The sequence below is a fragment of the Anser anser genome (assembly GCF_964211835.1).
Source record: "Anser anser genome assembly, chromosome: 3".
NCBI classification, from domain to species: Eukaryota; Metazoa; Chordata; class Aves; order Anseriformes; family Anatidae; genus Anser; species Anser anser.
Genome location: NC_139722.1, coordinates 19,868,814 through 19,889,499, shown reverse-complemented (window position 1 = coordinate 19,889,499; position 20,686 = coordinate 19,868,814). Strand labels below are relative to the sequence as shown.

At 36.2% G+C, this 20,686-nt stretch overlaps 1 protein-coding gene across 35 annotated transcripts in view; it reads right to left on the bottom strand.

Annotated features, from left to right (window-relative positions):
- MYT1L (myelin transcription factor 1 like) overlaps nucleotides 1-20,686 on the bottom strand; it is a 330,562-nt gene that overhangs the window by 83,503 nt on the left and 226,373 nt on the right. For 25 of the 35 annotated variants that reach the window (XM_083829888.1, XM_083829889.1, XM_083829861.1 and 22 more), the window contains 2 exons: nucleotides 19,231-19,604; nucleotides 15,623-15,718 (listed from right to left, as the gene is read on the bottom strand). In XM_083829888.1, coding sequence (XP_083686014.1) covers nucleotides 15,623-15,718; nucleotides 19,231-19,604 — 470 coding nt within the window. Of the gene's footprint in view, nucleotides 1-1,461; nucleotides 19,605-20,686 lie in introns of those variants that run through there. The other 10 variants (XM_083829874.1, XM_083829880.1, XM_083829881.1 and 7 more) reach the window with 5 other exon arrangements.

The window sequence follows — 20,686 nt, the reverse complement described above, 5'->3', positions numbered from 1 at the left end:
AATTCTGTTTTGATTATCAGCTACCCAAGCAATATTTAAATATTTAGCATCACAACTTGAAAAGAAAGTTTCTAAATCTGTCATTAGGTTGACATGCTAGGCCAGTGTTTCAGCTGGTACAAACTGAAAGAAATCAGTAGAGCTAGGACAATTAACACCTGCTCAAGAGCTAGTCCATCAATTTGTAATATCATCTTTTCAGCTCAGATGTATTTGCAACACTGTTACATCTAAATACGTAGCACTTTCTAAAGTATGACTTTTATGTTTTGGGTTAAACAAAACAAAGCAGGAAATTGCAGGTTGTAGGTGGCTTGCATACTAACATTTTGATGATAGGAAATGTTTTTTTATAAAAATAATTTTTAGGTCAGTGGACAAGATAATAAATCAGCGTTTTAAATACAAAGCTCAATAGCACAATAATTAATGTTTCAGCCACAAGATAGTATGCCTTCTACACAGTGGTTAGGGATCCTGGGATGATAGTAGGCTGTAGTTAAGCGGCAGACCTGATAGAGAACTAGGCTATGTCTAGGAAAAAAAAAACACAAAAAAACAACAAAAAAACCAAAACTCTAAGTGTATAGTATTATAAAATTCATATTATCTACTTGAATGAAATGGGAAGATAATTAGCAGGGAAGTATGTATGTTATTTTTACGTAACAAGTTATTCTAAGTCAGTAGTGGGTTACCTATTTATTATCAAAGGTGGTTTTATTTTAGTTGTTCAAGATAAAATTTACTCATATTTATGTTTCAGTCACTAAAAAATTAAGTATATCAGAGTATCAGTTGGTCAGTATAAATGTAAAGGATGCCACATATGCTTCCTATTTGAAAAAATCCACCTTGAATGTCTGCATAGAAGTAGGCAGTTAAGGATTACTAGATAATGAGTTTGTACTATTTGAAAAGCAAATGTTTTAATACATTGATGATCATTTTCTAAAGTGAAATGTACAAACAAATCCCACATTTAAATATTTATTAATTTAAATATTAAGGTTAAAATCTATTGCCAAGAAGATTGCTCAGTAGAAACTGCTGCTTTTACGGGATGCTTACTGTATTTATTTCTGATGGGCAATCAGATGTAGAAGAAAGAACATCAAAGTAATTAAAGAAGAAGTAAGTTATGTGTCCAGAATTGACAGTGCCTTTGCATTTAGCATGAGGCGTATAGAAACACTGGTGAAATAAGTCCAACTTTAGCAGGATGCTGAAGTATAGTGTCGGAAGAAACGTTTTCTTGAGCGATCCAGAGAATTGTTAAGATATGTAGTAGATATACTACAGAAATTTTCAAAATGTGAAAATTTTTCAGGATTTTTTTTCTAAATAAGGGGTTTTGTGTTTGTGTTTACATGAATGAGAGTAATGTAAATGATCATCAAAATAGGGGTGTATTATAGTTTGCCTCCACAACAGTGAAAAGTCAAAATATGAATCACGTACTGTATGAGTGAAGACATGTAAATTCCTTTTGAGTAGGTGAAGCTGGGTGAAAGCTGTAACTAATATTTTTATTCTGTTTGATTGGTTATATCCTTTTCAGGGCTCCTGCCCGTTCAATCCTAAAAAGAAGAAGAAAAAAAGGTGGTGGAGGAGAAGAAAGTGTAAAGCATGAATCCCTAATGAGAGAGGGAGGAAAACGAAAGTATTTTAATCTAGTTTCATTCCTCCTCTTTTAATTTTGTCCTTTTCTTACATTTTCTACTTTATTTATCAATTATTTTTTTCACGTTTATCTCCATGAAGTAGTTAATTTCAATGAAAAGGATATCTATGTATACTGTACCATCTTCTCCAGATTAGAGTCTGTTAGATCCTGAGACTTCTGGCCTGCTCTAGTGAAGCACCTGTCTCACCTGTGTATTAAACTGAGTGTTTGAGTACTGAATTAATTTGTGTGTTAGTTAACAGTACTTCTACAAAATATGCCAGCCCAGCAGTTCTATGTGAACCTATGTGTCTTTTCTTTTATTCAGATCTGTAAAAGCAAATCTTGTTTTCACTTCATGTTTCTACGCTTCCTAAGATTTAACCTTTAACTTGGTACCAACCTTTATGCTATGTTGTTTAATGGCTATGTGCTAAATGACTGTAAAGCATATAGCACTAAAATACCTACTCTACTCCTTACAGAATTTTTGGAACCATTGAGTCAGATTGCAGTTTTTAATTTGAAGAAGCATCTGAGTTTGTCTCAAAAAGAAACAAGTTAGCCAATCAGGTGAAGAGTGGATGAAGTCATCATATCTCTTTTTTTCTGTAAGCTTTGGGGTTGTGTGGAAAAGTAATATGCAACATAGTTTAAAAAGAATATCAGATTATTTTAGCCCTCATTCCCAGAATACCATGACAATTTAGATATTCCTGATTGCAATATTTGTTGTGTTTAACTCTCATTAGGTAAGACAAATGACAGGCAGGGAAATTATAGTGGAGGGTATGTGGAATATCTTTAAAGAGCTGGAAGCCTTCAGCCACTTGAACACAAGTGCACTTTTGTATGGCACTAAAAAAAAAAGTGAATAATTTGATTTCTTATTGCACCTTTCATCCAAGGATCTCAAAGCACTTTACAAACATTATGTTAAAAAGCCTCACAACACCCCTGTGAGGTAGGTATTTTAACCCCATTTTACAGATGGGAAATTGAGATACAGAGAAGGTGAGTGACTCCTTCCATGTCATACAATGAGTCACTGGAGAATACGGACTATAGCTTCTATATCCGTGATTGCTTCCTCTCTTTGTTCCTATCACATGTACATGTGAACAATTTTATTTTGGCAGAATAAATGGCTTGCTATGATTTTAGTTTAGGGAGTCATGCAAAACAGCACCCTCTTTTTGAAAATGATAATATACAGCATTTAGTTTGAGAGATTCTGCAGAGAGAGGCAATGATACTTCAGTTAAAGCAGCTACATTCCTATCAAAGACCAAAGACTTCATGAACAAGACTTTCCAAATCTGTGGTCTGTGTATCAAATTACTCACTTTCTCCCAAGCATGGGAAAACACGATGGCTAACAAGCTGAACCTATATGTGGTTATATAGGCTTCCTGCCCAGAGAAAGAGTTTCATTATCCATGCATCGTTGCCTGTTTTTGAACACTTCACTGCTCTTGCTACTGCCACTTGTCAGTTCCTAAGTGCTCAGCGTATGATACTACTGTGCTACCATTTTTCTCCTAAGCTGTAAAGTGAGGTGCATGCATATTTAGCAAGTCAGTCTTGGCACAAATGAATCCCAAATCTTGCAATGTTACAACATCATATGGGGTAGGGGGCTGTTTGCACATTGGATACTCCTCTGGAAAAATCTACAAGTAAGGAAACTGAGGACATACAAATTATAGTGAGCTTCCAACAGCTGACATGGTTTTGGTTTCATCTCCACTCCACACTGAAGAAACAGAGCACACATATAACTCTACTAAGCAAAATCTCTAGAAGTCTGAATACTCTTATTGATATGGGATTTGGACCACAGCCTAAGCCTTCAAATTATTCTGTTTCAGGCACACACTGAAAACTGAAGTTGACCATGTGCAGTTCTTCATCTCTGCAAAAGTTCCTGAAGTACTTCCTGAAGTACTGAAATACTTCCTGAAGTATTCAAATAATAACCAATATTCAAAGTAAAATAAATGAAAAGCGGAAGTCATTAAGCATGGCAAGGAAGGTCTGAGCTAAAGAACACAGCATATTGCAGCACAATCCAGTATTGCAAGGTAGGAATGACGACTAGAGCAACCCCGTACAGACTTTCAAATATTGTACATAAATTTTACTATGTATTTCCCCCCCCCCTTTTTTTTTTCTTTTTCCCTGTTACATTTTGATCTTTTCATTTTCTAAGTATTCCACTTTTTAACTTGATTTGCTCATTGGAAAAATAAGCAATACTTTTCTTTTTTTTTTTTCTCCCTTTTTTCTTTTTCTTATTTTTCCTGAGATTTAAAAGGGATCTTTACAGATTTGAATTTCTTTCCTGCTCAGGAGTGTTTACTGATATACAAAAACATTCCTTGTTTTTTTCCCCTTTTTGGTATTAAAATACATTTGAAATAGAAAAAATGAATATTAATAAATTATTTTGGCATATCAGCATTTTCAAAATTTTTGATTTCTACACAAACCAGTGTATTCTTATCTAAATGCATAGGTGTTTGTATATAATCAATGCCATGACATATTCTTTTTTCTTCACTTAACCTATCCTTGCAACCTCTTACTATGCCTTATCTCTGCCAGACATGCATGAATAGCATTCTAATCTGTAGGTATTCACATGAGATATTGGTAGAATACAGAGGTTCTTACTTGGGTTATTCCCACTAATACAACAGAATCAAGCAGGAACTTTGTGAGAGAGAGAGCATCAGATAATCCAGAAGATGGGCTTCCAACATATTTTTTAAAAGTGAAGTCTTTTGTTAATCATCCCTGTTTTCCCACTATAAGTCCTATGAGCCACCTGATACAGGTAGCTCTATACAGTTTTGGAAAAGGACCCTGAAGGTACCTGATGAAGGTCCTCCGACAAGACCTTGACTGTGATAGTATTGCTTCTAGTGACAGATATTGCAACAGTTTATTAAAAATTATCCATTTTTTGACAAACTAATGTACTTAGTTTATGATTTCCTCTTTTCACCACAAGACACTCCTTGCTTTCTTTGATCTTAGAGCATCTCACACGCCACTTCACATTGCATTGGTGTCATAGAATCATGAGATAGCTGAGATTGGAAGGGACCACTGCAGGTCATCTGGTCCAACTCTGGCTCAAAAAGGGCCCAGCAGGTTCTCTATCCAGGCGTGAGATGCCACAGCTTCTCTGGGAAATCTGTTCCAGTGTTTGACCACCCTTACAGTGAAATTTTTTTTCCTAATTTCTAAACGGAAGTTCTTTTGTTACAATTTGTGTCTGTTGCCCTTCTCCTCCTCAGAGTGAACAAACACTTTTTTTTCTTTGTACCTTACATGTTCTAGCTTTTTAATCATCTTGCTTGTTCATCTCTAGACTCCAGTATTTCAGGTCTTGTACTGCTGAACCTAAAATGAAATCTAGTGCTCCACATACAATAGCATAAGTATTAAATAAAAGAGAATATAACTTCCCCTGTTCACAATCTCCAGCTTTTTGATCCTGACAGACAAACATTATTTCCAAATAGTCAAACAAATAGTCAAAAGGCAATGAATATGCTGGAGATTTTTTTTTTTTGTCCACAGAGAGAGCAGAAAATACATTTCAGTTACCTACAGGAACACCCCAAAATAAGTAAGGTCATTTGGTATGAAATCTGCTTGTTTGCTTTGCAGCGTCTGCAATATTTGGTATGAAGGTATATGTTTAGGTTTGAGAAGGAACTCACCGAGAATATCTGTGGTCAGAGTTGGATATGCTGGGTTTGTAAGAACAGTACAATTTAGCCAGTCATCCACACCTGGTCCACGCTTCTTTGAGAGCCATAATCTAGCTCAGTCAGCACTTAACTGTTTTAACCTGACTTCTGGCTGGGCAAATAATGAGATAGCTTTATCTGATGGCTGGTACTTGTCTCATCTTTTGCTCCCCAGGAAGTCTATATGAGGGAGGGGAGACACTTTCTCATAGCCTTCTAATGACTCAGCAGACTATGGCAGTTTCTTGCTTTTTCTCAGGTTTCCAAAGCTCAGCAAGGCAGCAGGCAATGAAGCAGCCAAAGCTATTCTCCAAATACTGAGATACAGCAGGGAGACAGCAGGGGATCAGAGGACCAGCTGCACCAATGGGAGAACACCCACTCAGACAAATCTTTGATATGGACTTTCTACATGGGGCTACTCTAAAGGTTGCTTATGAGACAGTAACCCCTACCTATAGCCCTCTCTATGAGCATTGTTTTGCAAAAGATGCAACCTGGAGAACAAATTTTCAGTTCATAAACTAACAATTTCTTTTTCACAAACAAATCTCTGAGAAAGACAGGTTGGAAATTCTTACTGTAGGGATACATAATTTGTTTTTGTTTAGATCTCTGACTCAATGCAGATGTCCATATTCAACATGTCTAAATATGAACTAGCCATTCACACCACATATTTAGGCAGTGGAAAAAATATGCATCTTCAGATTATTTTATCCTAAGCTTGGTATCTGAAGTGGATTGGCTGAATTAATCCCTAAAAGTGGCTATTCCTCTTGACTGGCTATAAATGAAATTGATGGAATTAATTCTATCCTAATTATTTTCACTCAGAGCTTTTGGTTGCATTTCATTATCAAAGGATGCCTGTTTGTGCTTTGACAATAATCTGACCTAATTGGAGGAATAGACAGAAATACATATCATGAACATTCTAGAGCATGAGAACTGCAAAATACAATATCTCTGAAATTTCTTCTTCCTATCTCTCTTTCTATCCCCTCAGTGATTTCAGATGCAAGGGATCTGGAAGGAAAAAGACTCCTGCATGCATGAGTGACAGGCTTCACTTCATTTGAAACATAAGACTTTTTGTTAGGGGGTTTATATCTTTTTTCTTTATCACTTGATCCAGCTTCTTGTACAGTTCTCTCGTTTCTTGTCTTTTAGTGACAGGGAAGGCTGACTAACACTCCATAAAATAAGGAGAAAGTAAATACAAAGGGTAATTTGCCTCTTCGGTTACAGCCATTCAAACACAAACTAATCAGGGACAGGACGTGAGACCAAGCAGTGGCGTCTGATTATTCATGCTGTTAAACTTTTAGTGAAACCCTGGCATGATTTTGATTTGGTCGACTTAACATCCTTCCACCAGTGTTCAGGCACAGTGCAGTGGTGCTAGTCAGGGACCGTTCCCAAGAAGCAGTCCAGATGTGGTCACCCTATTTTGGGAGGTTAAAGCTTAGCTGTATGGACCCAAGCCATACTGCAACAGTTGAACTCAGATGAGTGGACTATGGCCTTTTTTATTCACTCACATAGATGTAGTTTTGATTACTGTGATTAAAGAGAAGGGGAACAAGGCAGAAGAATCTGTAAGGTGGAAAGCACACTGTCAGCTGTAACTTCGGAGAAAAGAGTAAGGCAAATTGGAACCTATTCTTTTAACCATGCTATTCCAGTCAGTCAAGTATGCAGTGGTCCTCACAAAACAGAAGTGGTGATTCCATGGTGCAGCTAGATCCTAGCTAGTTATGGAGAGTCTTCATTATGTCTTGTTTATTTTCTATCTATACTACATGTACATAGTATATGACTTATAGGCTTATGACATTGGCAATGTCTAGGATGGAGATCAGATTACCAGAGACCTGTCAAATGTAGGAATTGTATGAGGTGGTAGCACATCTAAAAAAAGATTTTTCTTTTGCTACTGCATCTGCAAAGATATTTCCAGTGAGGTTGTTCCAACTATCTGCCCACCTTAAAAATGCACAACACCAACAATTTAGAAATTGTCAGTTCCTCCTTCTATAAGAGATTTCCTACTGCTGTTCGGATCTGCACTGGAATATCTGTTCTGATGATGAAAGCTTGTCTCTCATAAAAAGAAAACTTTTGCTGGAGAAATGCAACCATCTACATATTTACGTAAATTTGTATATATTTCTAACTAGAGATATACATGACAGCTAAAATGGCAGTGACTTTGTAGTCAGTTTCGCAGTGCCTACATTGACTAGAGCAGTGCAATCTCAGTGCATGACATCTCTGCTGGAACTCTTGTTCTAACTGGCTGCACAGAAATTACAAACTTCAAAGTGGATCAGTCAAGCAAACCAATAACCACAGTAGCCAGTTTTCCAAGATACATGCACAAATGCATAGATAGAGAGATACTTATGCTGCACAAAACTAAATCCTGAGTCTTACTCTGGTTTCATGGAAAGCACAGGAACTGTTTTACTGGAGTTCACTCATGAAAGGAAGGTACATGAGATCAGAGTGAATTCCTCTACTTCAGCCTTCTTTATTTTTTTCTTCAAGTGTTCATCAGGTGATTCATACTGCAATCATCCTAATGTATTGTTCCTCCTCAAATACATCTTTAATGATTATTTTTAGGCTCTAAAAAATGTTGCACATTGAAGTATCTGAGCAACTCAAGAACAAATGAAATTAACCTATCCAACATGAACTTTTTCTCTCTGTCCCTTCATATATGAAGCACTATGGGACATAGTTTAGTGATGAGACTCAGCAGGTAAGGTTAATGACTGGACTTGATGATCTCGAAGGTATTTTCCAACCTATATGACTCTATGACTCTATATCTGCTATTGTATTACGTTTAATGGCTTCCAAAGTGGAACTGCATCAAATCTTAAGTGGAACTGCATCAAATAGTTTCTTAAAACTCAAATAAACTGTGTACATTATTTCCACACTGCCTACTTTCTCACTTCCAGGGATGGGGCATCCACAGCTTCTCTGGACAGCCTGTTCCAATGCCTCACCACCCTCTGAGTGAAGAATTTCTTCCTAAAATCTAACTTAAATCTCCCCTCTTTTAGTTTAAATCCACTACCCCTTGTCCTATCACTACATGCCCTTGTAAAAGGTCCCTCCTAGCTTTCTTGTAGGCCCTCTTTAAGTACTGGAAGGCTGCTGTAAGGTCTCTCCAGAGCCTTCTCCAGGCTGAACAACCCCAACTCCTTCAGCCTGTCTTCATAGGAAAGGTAATCCAGCCCTCTGACCATCTTTGTGGCTCTCCTCTGGACAACAGCTCTCTGTCCTTATTAATCCTGGTTTCCCACATTATAAAAAGGCTCAGAGAATCAACACATTGTATAGCTGCATTTCTCTAGTCCTGATTCTAGTAATGGCAATTATATAAAATGTCATCAGTATGGTATAAAGCTACACTACTGCAAAGGATGTTAAATTATACCACATCATGAATGGTCACGTATTAGGGATGCAAAAATAGAATAGAACTATAGTGGGATGCACTGTATTTGGATGTGGATATTTTGTCTAACCTTGATCCTGATCAACTATACTGTAAAATCACCCATCTTTCTTAAAGCCTTTGCATTATTATATTGACATTTCTGCACAATGCAGAGTTTAGATTGCTGCTTTAATGTCTTCCTCATGTCCTGTTGTCCCAGGAAAGAATGCTAACAATATATTTCACTTACTCTCTGCTGTACTCCCATGCTGGTCTCCTAATCATTTCTTTACATCTTTCTGCATTCCATTTTTCCTGGATAAGTCCTGAACTTCCTTTTACACTTGGAACTTTTTTACTTCCATTTCTGTGTCAGAAGACCCTCCCGCTGTTGAATCAATACTTCTTATACTTCTCTTTAATGGTCATTTCAGTTGGAATCACTTAAACAACAAGAACAAGTTCTTATGAATAGCAGCAGCAATGTCTACATTATTTTCAGACTGGAAATCTCATGTAAGAATTGTATAGGAACAGTCACATTTCATTTTCACTTGGTGATACAACTACTTCTGTGTTCATTTGAGACTTAAACTGAGGATATATCTGAAATCAAAACTGAAGAACTCAAAACACTGATCAGTTGTTGAAGGCGCTCCTTCTAATCCTAACCAAATACCCCCAGCCTTAAGAAGCTCTGCATCCATGTCCCATTTAAACCTGAAAGAATTCTAGATACTGGCCATCTTCATATCTAAGTTCCCAGAGAGACCCAATCTGTCTAATGCACTTGACAGAAAAAGGCTTCCCATGAACTGTTGCTTTGACTGGATTGCTTTAAGTTATAGTTAAGGGAAAAACTGCCAGTTTCCTCCTTTATTTCCCTTCCTCAATCGCCCTTTTTCTCATTGATGAAATACATTGTTTGGTAGATCACTTGCTAAAAAATTAGAAGACTGAGAGTAAAAGCTCTCCCAGTTTGAATGTATTCAATATCACATCACCCAAATGCAATAAAAGCTGGACTGGATGCAAGCTTACTGGGAAGCACAAAACACAAGAGACCTCTACAAGTTTCATGTTATTTGGACATGCAAAAATATACTGTCTTCATTGTGCATAGTATACAAGGGCACTCACCTACAAGAGAGAAGTAACATTTCTGATCCCTGCCCCCAGGACTGATTTTGTAATCTAATATTAAGCAGCCAATATATAAGATGGTTAGAGTGTCCTTTGAGCACAAAAAGGAACCCAGCAAGTCCTGCTTTCCCAGAAGAATGACCCTCCTTGGTTTACCAGAGTTCTTATTTTTTTTTTTTTTTCCCCTAGGGTGTGATAGAGTTTCAGCAAAATGCTTAAGAGCATTGCTTTTCTAAAGCAGTCTCTGATCTAGTTGCTAGCCCTCTGTGTTAGAAAATAAGGAAATGTGGTGTTGAACGCCCGTTTCAATTCTCACACTCAACTCAGGTGCCTGAGTTACAGACAGTGGCAGAATTTCATTCTATTCTGAAACATGTATCTCACTCTATCAAATGTATGGGGCTCCCAAGAAAATATTCTACTTTCTGTATACTTAAAAGTTGCCCTTCCTCACTGTATTTTCAGAGAAGAACATTCACAGACTGCTCTCATTAGGTAATAAATGATCTCTAATATAAGCATATTTATTTATACTTGTGTACTTTTGTATACTGCACAAGTCCAGCACTATTTCTAGCACTCTGGTAATAATTACCTGTCATTCTGTATTTCCACTGTTAGTTATATAAATATATATTTTATTTGATTATTTAAAAGCAAAATTTTATTCAGCATATTGCAATAGAATAAGAAAATTTCTAACTTTCCATACGGTGCCAATCTTTAAAGTTGAATGATGCTTTAAGTATTGCAGATGATAAAAGACAGCTAAGCATTATTCTGTACAGACACCTGTCCTGTGCTTTATAAGGTGTCCAAGAAACCACTTAGCCTTGTATAAGCACCTGTATCTTGCTTATACAGAACCTCTGTAAGTTGAGGCAGTCTGTGAAACAATAGAATTGATATGTAGAATACAATAGAAATCAGAAGAAAGTAGTTACATAGCACACCTTAAAAGTGTATATGACAAGCAAAGAATGTCACCACATATTCAGTTGAAAATGTAAGGAAAAAACTTAGCCTGATGTGGGCCTGTGCAGCTTTGCAAACTCTCTTGTATTATATGATGGGAAGTGTTCATGCCACACAGACCTTACACCTGTTACTTTCAGTAGTCCGTGTCTACAGAGTACAAGGAAAAATAAGGCCTACTTGCTTTTTGTTTGAACATTTGTTTGTTTGTTTTAATTGTAAATGTAGCTCTTCCTTGGAGTTTCTTTAGTGTCAAACAAGACTGTTACTCTTCCTATTAAAAGTATAGCCCGCAAAATGAAGCTTTTGGGATAACAGAACTATCAGGTGCATCAGTTCACCTAATCAACCCACATTAAGACTTGAACTGTTAATCCTGTTAACTAGCAAAACTTTCTCCTACTGAGCTACTGCAAATTTCTATTAAAACAGGAATGTTTAGTGCACAGAGCATATAATATCTGCCATAGATTCCTTAGAAATAACATGAAAGAAGTCCTTCAACTGTGGTGTTATGGATACTTGACACACTTAATGTTCTGTATGAAGCCTTTTTGTGCCAAATAATTCTGAGGATTACAATAACAACAGTGACCAAAATCAGGCTGATTCTATAACCACATCAGTGGCCTTTCTAATTTACTATTTTACTTACTTACTTACTTACTTACTATTTTACGTCCTTTACCAAAATCCTTCAGCTAGTTTCTTTCTTAGCATTAGTCTTCTCCATCTTTTGCTAAGTGACTCGACCATCCTCACTGTCCACCTAGCTAATTGTAGGTCCCACAGTTTGCTCTCACAGAATATCTGTAGAATAAATTATATCAAAGAAGGGAAAGAATCGCCCATGATATAAATGGACTATGTCATGTATAGTACATGTGACAAACGAACACAACTGAATTGTCCTGAAACATGTAAAATGAGGAGGAAATGCTTCCATAATAAAAAGTATTCACAATTCATGTAATCATAGTATCACACAATGGTTAAGGTTGGAAGGGACCTCTGGAGGTCATCTGGTCCAAGTCCCCTGCTCAAGAAGGGATACCCCGAGCAACCACGTGCAGGCAGCTTTTGAAGATCTCCAAGAAGTGAGACTCCACAACCTCTCTGGGCAACCTGTTCCAGTCCCTCATCACCTGCTCAGTAAAGAAATGCTTCCTCATGGGTTTCTTGATGTTTAAATGCAATTACATATATATGTTCATTATACATCAATGCTTTTGTTTCTAAGATTTTTTTATGTTGTTGTTTATATTTTTCAGTTTAACAAAATTTCTGTGACATGAGGTATTTGCCAGGACTGCAAATTTTAGTCATGAAAATAGATATGGATGAGAAGAAATTATCAATCTGGTCTGGAATTTTATTTCATTTTATTATATCCTTGAGGAAATGTTACTGTGAAAAATTAACACCTGCAGCAACCAAATAAGGTTCTCTGCTTTTCAGGGAGAAAAGTTGTCATTTGTGTTCACTGTTTTAGGAAAAAAACACTGTAAGACCAGTGGTGATTGTGAATGAATACGATGATCAAAATTTGTCTTTAGACCTGCACTCTAAACACAAGAGTTAAAATAGGAACCTGAAATACTGACAAAACAAAGTTTATTGTTTAAGACAGTGTCAAGAAGGATTCACACAGAGCCTGTAGACTCTGTCTAAGTTGTACTACAGTCTGGACAATGCTATCTGTGAAGTAGCACCATGAAAGGCAAAGGATTTCAAAAAGAACATGAAGAATTATTTTTTGCACAACCCATGAATATGTTTCCCTAAGTGCCATATTCCAGATGTGAGACTTTCCATAGCAACATCCGGTCATTATGTTTGCAAATATGGATGCAGAGAGCTGATATATAACTGAGTTCACTATTGGCTCTGTAAAGCACTAAACAGCAAAAGCAACTAGCTTCTTGGCACAGCTGTGCCAAAAATAGAAGATCATTGGGAATGAACTGTTTACAGAGTCTGAGTGAGAATAGGAATATAGTTCTAAGGCTTCAGCACTTTTGCCCTGAATTTCTTCTCCAATCTATCTTATTTCAGAAAGAATTAATTTTACTATATCTTTTGCCAGACAACAAATGAAAGAAGGGAAGTCAAGGATCCACTCTGCATTTATTTGCAGACAGAAGGATGCAACAGAAATACAGAAAAGGCAACTTCTGTGCAACGTCTTCTTGAGGACTGAAATGTGCGAGAATCCTAAGCAGTATTGCTGAGATATATGGTTGCTTTCCACATCTACTTCTCTGGCAAGACCAGGTAAAGCCCTGAAACAATTTAATATTACAATAGGTCCAACATATTATGTTCAGCTAACAAGGAAGGAAAGAGCTTGTGAATTAAAAACACAAGCAGCAACCCCATGCATAAGTGAAATAGATTCAGAATGAAGTAACATTAAAATCAGATGTAGTGCTGAATGTGTTGTGTGGTCAAAGCCTTTAGTTCAAACTCTGAAATCCTTAAGTATCCCAATGTCCTCTACAGAATTTCTGCTTCCACCAGCAGAAGTTGTGTATGGCATAGATCTGTACCAAAGGTAAATGATTAATGATTTCTTTACATTGCATAAAGCTATAACTGAATCTTTTTTTTTTTTTTAGGAAGAATCAGATAGTTCACATATCATGTAAAGCCTATTATTTGTAGGAAAGGAGCTAAATATTCAAACCCCTATATCAAAAAGAAACAGTCCTAACTTTCAACATAGAAGTGGACTACTAACAGCTTAAAGCTATGTATAAGTGTCTAGACACAGCCTGAAAAATTCTGATCTTCAGAATTAAACATTTATACAGAAGGATGTCTTTATAAATAGTTCTTCAAAGGAAGGAAAAGTTATGTATAACATACAACACCACCACATATAAATGCAACTTCTGATGTAAATGAGCTCAGCTTCAAGCCTTATCTCACTTCGAAGAATTAAAAGTGATATTTAAACAAAGCCCTAACCAACCATATTGTTTAGGAGCGGCACACAGTAAACACCTTGAGAACAGAGCAACAAGCAAAAATTTACTATGCTAGCAAAGCAGCCATGTTCATGCAATCCACCAACCAAACAACTGCAAGTATAAGAGAACTTAAATAAATAGATCTGAACCAATTCCACAAGAACTGGAGGTACCTACTTTTCCACTCTGAACAACCTGTTCCAAATCTTTTTATTATATTTCCAATGAAAATTTTCAGAGAAAACATTTAGTCTGAATGTCTCCACATGAAATACTATAAATTGCTAAATATCAAAACAACTTGCAATCTATGTTTGTATCTTCAATGCAGAAAGAAGATGTCAATAAAAATTGTCTTATGCAGTGGCTCGACCCAACCGCTTCCAGGCTTGTGTAGTTTGTAACTAGATCAGGAAGGCAACTTTAACTTGGTATCTAGAGGAAACCTTCATGATGGTTAGGATAAATTCCTTCCAGATGTAACTATTTATTTATTTATTTTCTGTTATTCATACTGTTATTTGTGAGATACCCTAAGCACAGGGTAGTTTCTTTTATAATGGAGTTGAAATGATACAGCAATAAAGTCTAGTAGCAGAGGGTTAAGATCTGCTTCCCTTTTTGAGGCCGTCAGGTATTTATTAAATTTTCCTGGGATGTGGAAAATGCAATTCTTTCCATGTACCTTGTTCTAAGTAGTGAAATGATACTTTCTGACCTCTTCACTTAAAGCTACAATTTTCCTCTATTAGGTGTTTTGCCTATGAGGTACATGTAAGTCCAGCTCTCTGCTCTGTTTATTACTGAACACTCACTGTGTTCACCAAGTGAACCACTTTCCTGCTAATAGTTTTAAATAAATGGTTAGTGGTCAGTGGGCTGGACAGACCCCCTTGATAATACAGATCTGTCATCTTTATTTTATCAAATGTTGAGTGTCTTCAGTTACAAGGACAGCTGGAAAGCTGTGTACTAACACTATTTCCTCAGCACGTGATTGGTGTTTGTGTCTCCTCTTTCTTGAAGGGACAAAAATAAGTGCTGCAGAAGCATGATGAAGGCACCAGGAAGACAGAGGAGGGCATGGTAATCATGTTGACAGGTAGACTTCAAATTATGAGAGCCTGTGTGCCTGTGTCTAGTTTATGGTAGTGGAGAAAAAACAAAAAACAAACCCACCAAAACAAACAACAACAACAATCAAGCCCCAAACCAACCAACCAACCGAAAACATTTTACCAGATTATTAAAAATAATTCTGCAATTTAAAGAAATGTGAAAACTGGTACACCATCTCTCTCTACTTTCATGTATTAGTCTTCATTAAAAAAACAAACAAACAAACAAAAAAACCCTGTATTTACAATGCTATTTCTGTTTTACAACTATTTGCACAGCATGTTTCACCTGATAAATTAGGTGTAGTACCACATATTAGTATATTGTATATGCCAGCTATCTTGAGTTTGTTAGAAAATGTAAGGGAGTTTCTAAAATATTTATACATCCTAAAACTTCAACTTCTGATAAACTGCATTCATTTATGTAGTATTGTTTGTGAAATGGATTTGATTGATGTATTGAGTTTCTTTAGACCTCGAATAAGCCTGACTCCTCCTGCCCCTGGTGGATTATGAAATACCTGAAGTACAAGCCATCTTGAATGTCTTCATGTGATATGGGCTAAATGGTGCCTTGGAACATCTGTTCCTGGAGCTCCTCCAGCGGAGACTTCTTTCTATAACAGAAAAGCTTTGTGAACAGTCTTTGGGACCCAACTAAGTGAAGTGAGCTCAGGAGAAAGCACTTCAGTTTGCCTTGCAAATCAAATGTGCCCTTCTCAATATAAAGATTTTCAGCAGTCACCATCATAGAGAAGGAGCACTCCAAAAGCAGCCTTTTCTCTTACTCTTTCATTTTTACTTTTACTTCTTTTACACTTTACACTTTTACTTCCCATTATCTTAACAAAGGTCATCTGCCTGCTTTTTTTTTTTTTTTTCTTAAATTTAAGAGGTTGGAAATATTCATCTTTCCTGTAGAGGTAGAGCTGAACATAAGGGCTCCTCAATAAATAATTGACAGATAGATGATAGATACCTGTTCTTAAAGACATTCGGTACATTTAATGGAAACTGAAAGAAGATATGTTTGGCCACTGCTAGGGAATTATAAGCATTAATTTTAATTCAATGGATTATATAGAGAAATATGAGCACAGAATTTGGGACTCAGATCTAAAAGAAGAATTTTGTTTTGTTTTGTTTTTTAATTGGTATTTTGAGATTTGTAAGAGTGTTGCTTTAGGATACTTCCTTATTTCCCAAGTCCTTTAGTTTATCAATGACAAGGCTAGAAAGATGTGATTTTCAAAAAGGATGAGATGTTTTCAGTGAATGCCCAAGGTTTTCAGTAAGAATTATATACCTGTATTACCTACAGTCCTCTAAGAATCCCATCCAAAATTCACTTTCTTTTTTAAAAAAAATATGAGCAGTGAGATGCCAGTGTGGTTACTGGAGTTTCACAAGATTAATCCTTTTCTAACAGAAAACTGAGTTTGGTCTAAGAAACAGCAAAGTACCTTGCTTTATTTTTTTCCCCTTAATTACTGTGTCTGTAGTCCTACACTTGTTGATGGAATTCTTCTATCACTACTACTTATGATGTTAACTGCATTGCCCACAGAGTACATTTACTTATGGTTGTAATCTACAGCACAAGTGACAGAAACTTTGATTAGAGCTGTGCAGGCATTCTAGTGTCCATTGTTCAATTCTACATTTTGTTTCTAGGAAAAGGAACAGTAAGATACTTCCTGCTAAGATGCCTTAGAAGCTGGATGGTGGTTTACTACAATATCTAAATTGTAGCGAGCAGTGAGTGATTCAGACTACTAAATTCAGAGCTGACAGACCTAATTTTCCCATACAGTAAACAGATAAAGGCAAGTGCCATATTCAGTCCATGTATTTTTAGAACTCCTAACTTTGCACTTCATTTCCCTGGAAAATCAACAGTCCAAATTCTACCAGTGTTGCTAATGTTATGAACAGAAGAAAGTGAAACATCAGGATCCCTATCAAAATCAATAAGAAATAAACTATCTAAACAAATCTGTTTTATTAATTAGCTTCTAGACCTCACCAAGAACAAACTCTGTTATTAATCTCCCTGCTCTCTGGCAGAGCCATAAGAAACTCCATATTACCTTCCTCATTAATTGATGCTAACTCTATTTTGTAAATCAGCTGTGCTCTAACTGGGTTTGTCCACATAGCGATTACTATGTTGATTCTCAGAAGATCTTATAATACTTTTCTTATAAAATTCTATTATCACTTTTCACATTTTATGAGCCTTTTTTCCTAATGACTAATATTTGACATAGAATATATACACATAGGTATCAATGAACATGTGTATTAATTCCAGACTAACATGGGATCCCTAAGAAAAACTAAACCTGTGTGAGTTTTAATTCCAAGTATTATGCAAAGCAGCTAATACAGGCACCTCTGTAATATTCTTGCAGTTCTTAACCACAGCCTACTATTTATGGAAGGAAAGCAGTCAAAAAGCAACGTCAGCCTCTTTAGGTTGATTAGAATGGCTAACTGCATGTGTAACTGTTTTGGAACAAGTAAGCCACTGTGTTTCATAATGATAGTAGAAGTAAGCTGAGTATCAAGCATCATGGTTTGCCAGTAGTAATTTACTTGAGCTCTTGAGTTTTGCTTATTTTTTTCCTTATATTTTTGATAGTGTAGATTCAAAATTTTTCATGTTAGCTGAAAACACAGCAGCAGTCGCACCATGAACTAAGCATTGAAAAGTTCAGTCACCATTACATCTTAAAGAAACTGCTAGACTTCCTCCACTTGCCCATCAGAATAGCAGTAGCAATTGCACATTGGATTGATCTAACACAGCTTCTCTTTCAGATTCTGAAATAAGCAAAGTTCCCTGCAAAGGAAATGACTTCCTTGTTGCATCAAACTTATGTAACTTTTGAAATTGGCCATGTATGTTCTACCAATTTTGTTGATAAATTTAAGCAATTGAGGATATGCTATAGATTCAGATACCTGAGAAAATGCTTATAGCCACCCAGCTAGCCACCATCTTGCCCAAATGGAAAGAATACTTCCAAAGTATTCCTATAAGATTTAAGATCTGACCTTACAGAATGCTGAAACAAAAGTCATACAACTTTCATACCTGGTTCCTAAGAGGAATCCAACTGAGGAGTGCTGAAAGCTTTTCTTATATTTTTATTGGTTAGAAAGGTGAATCTACCCAACCAAAAACGTGTTCCCTGGAAATGGGAACAAAATACTTTTTAGATAGCTCATTAATTTTTGCATGATTCTTCAATTTCACCCCAGTGCATTATGATGTCTGTCATCAGCATAAGGACTCTTGAGTAAATGGACACTGATTATATATTTTGAAAATACTGGTTATATAGAGTCCAATATACCCAAGAAAAGAGAAAGCTTCATAGGTTAATTACATTGCTATTACATCAATTCAGTTGCTACCAGTGACCTGTATGTATAAAGGGCAGTTTTGCCAAGGTATCGTAACCAATATATATCACTTTTAGAAGGACTTTATCTATTTAAACCTGTCTCTGTATTTTCAATAGAATCAACTAAAGTACACAGCATCCAAGTCTCAAAGAACCAAAGCATATCATAACGCTTCATTCTGAACAGTTTCTTGGTGGAGGGTGGGGCTGGGAAGTTTGGGGCAAAATTTTCAAAGGGGAGAGGCCTGTTTTTGCTCAAAAAAATTATCTGAAAACTTGTGACAGCATTTATGTGGGCAGTCATTGACATTATATAAGCAGATCCAGCAAATACACTTGCAAATGATCAGTACAGGCACCCAGCTGTAGCTGATGCTTTGCTTGTACCTTTGTGAATATTCTTCTGGTAACTGCATGCATTAATCCACTATTAGGATTACATTTTATGGAAGCATTTTTTGCACAAATACACCTCCACCCTCCTTGTTTGAAATGTGAGTGCTGGTGTATCAAAAAATATTTGGAAGACAGACTTATTAAAATAGATGTTAAGAGAACACAGTGGGGTATATTTTCAGTGTGGAGCAGAGAGATTTAACTGCATGACTTCCATTAGCTTTAATGAGAACTGCACAGCTAAATCCTCACACACCACACTAGAAGATTAACCCAGAAAACACATAGTGTTTACTTTTTACTAATACTCTGATTATTACCACGTTCTTCCTCCTCCTCTTCTTCTTCCTCCTCCTCTTCTTCCTCCTCCTCTTCATCCTCCACATCTTCACCTTCCTCTTCATCCTCCTCTTCTTCCTCTTCAATCTCCTCTTCTTCTTCTCGATCTATCTCCTCATCTTCCTCCTCCTCATCACCTTGCTCCTCATTGTCATCAGAATATTCCTCCTCTTCTTCATCTTCTTCCTCCTCTTCCTCTTCCTTTTCATCCATCTCCTCTGTTCCATCAGTTTCATAGCACTCATCTACTGAGGAGTTGTCTGCTTTAACCACAAAGGGTTTTCTTTTGGGAGCTGGTTCTTGTGGTTGCTTATCTTGTGTTTTTCGTTTTTTTGCCAAAGGACAGCCATAAACACTGTGAAAAATAAAAGATGTAAATTATTACACTATCCTAAAAATTTCTGCAAGATAACTCACGTCATTTAGCCATTTATTCTAATTTCTACAACTCGATTAGTTCCTGTTCTCAAAATACATGTTTTCAAACCAAAACATTGCTTAGGCAATAACGACCAGGGTGAAAGATATTTACAAAACCTGTGAACTTGCAAATAATTATTAGTTGCCTGAAACAGTATTGATACAAATGTGTGTTTTTCCTTCTTTTTCTTTTCTGTGTTCTGCGTGTTAGACTTTTTTTTCTAGGGCAGATTAATGTAGTTAAAAAAAAAGCAAACAAACAAACAAACAAACAAAATGGCACTACCTGTTAGCCATCAATACAACAATCAGGAAGAAAGCAATGCTTCATAATTTTCTAATATTTAGAAACGTTTTGATCATTTACAACAAATACATGTTTGAGTGGTATTTAAATAATGAAAATACAAATGCATTTTTAACATTTTTTTTGTTGTTATTATTACAAATGATGAACTGCTCTTAAATTCTCCACTGTTCATCTTCATTATATGTTACAAGGCTGAATAAATGGGAATGAAAGCTCCCCAGCACAACCAGAACTAACAGTTTAATGGGCAATGTTGGAAGTGTTGTCACACTGAAAAAATGAAACAATAAATAAAATCCATTGTCAGTGAAGTAAGTAAATTTTTTTTCAAAGCTGAGTACATCTTCTCTTCAATCATTTAAACACATTTTAACATAAGCAGCATTTCAGAGTTTTGCTCTTCTAGCGGAGTAGCTACCTGTTTCTTAAAGATGTATGATCTGTGTTTGTTGAATGTAGTCACCCCTTGTTGTAACCACTATCACTTTTTTTTTAAGAACTTTCTCTTTTGCCTTCTTTGTTGAAGTGCTACTCAAACCACATTGCTTTTTAAAATTTTTCTTCAGATTAACTATTTTTGTGACATTCCAAATGTTTTTTTTCTAGCCTTTTATGCATATCTACTTATATCTTCCTTTTTACATTATATTTTCATACCCTTTATAGTGATTACAAAACACTGAGGATCTTTATCATTTTCTTCTACT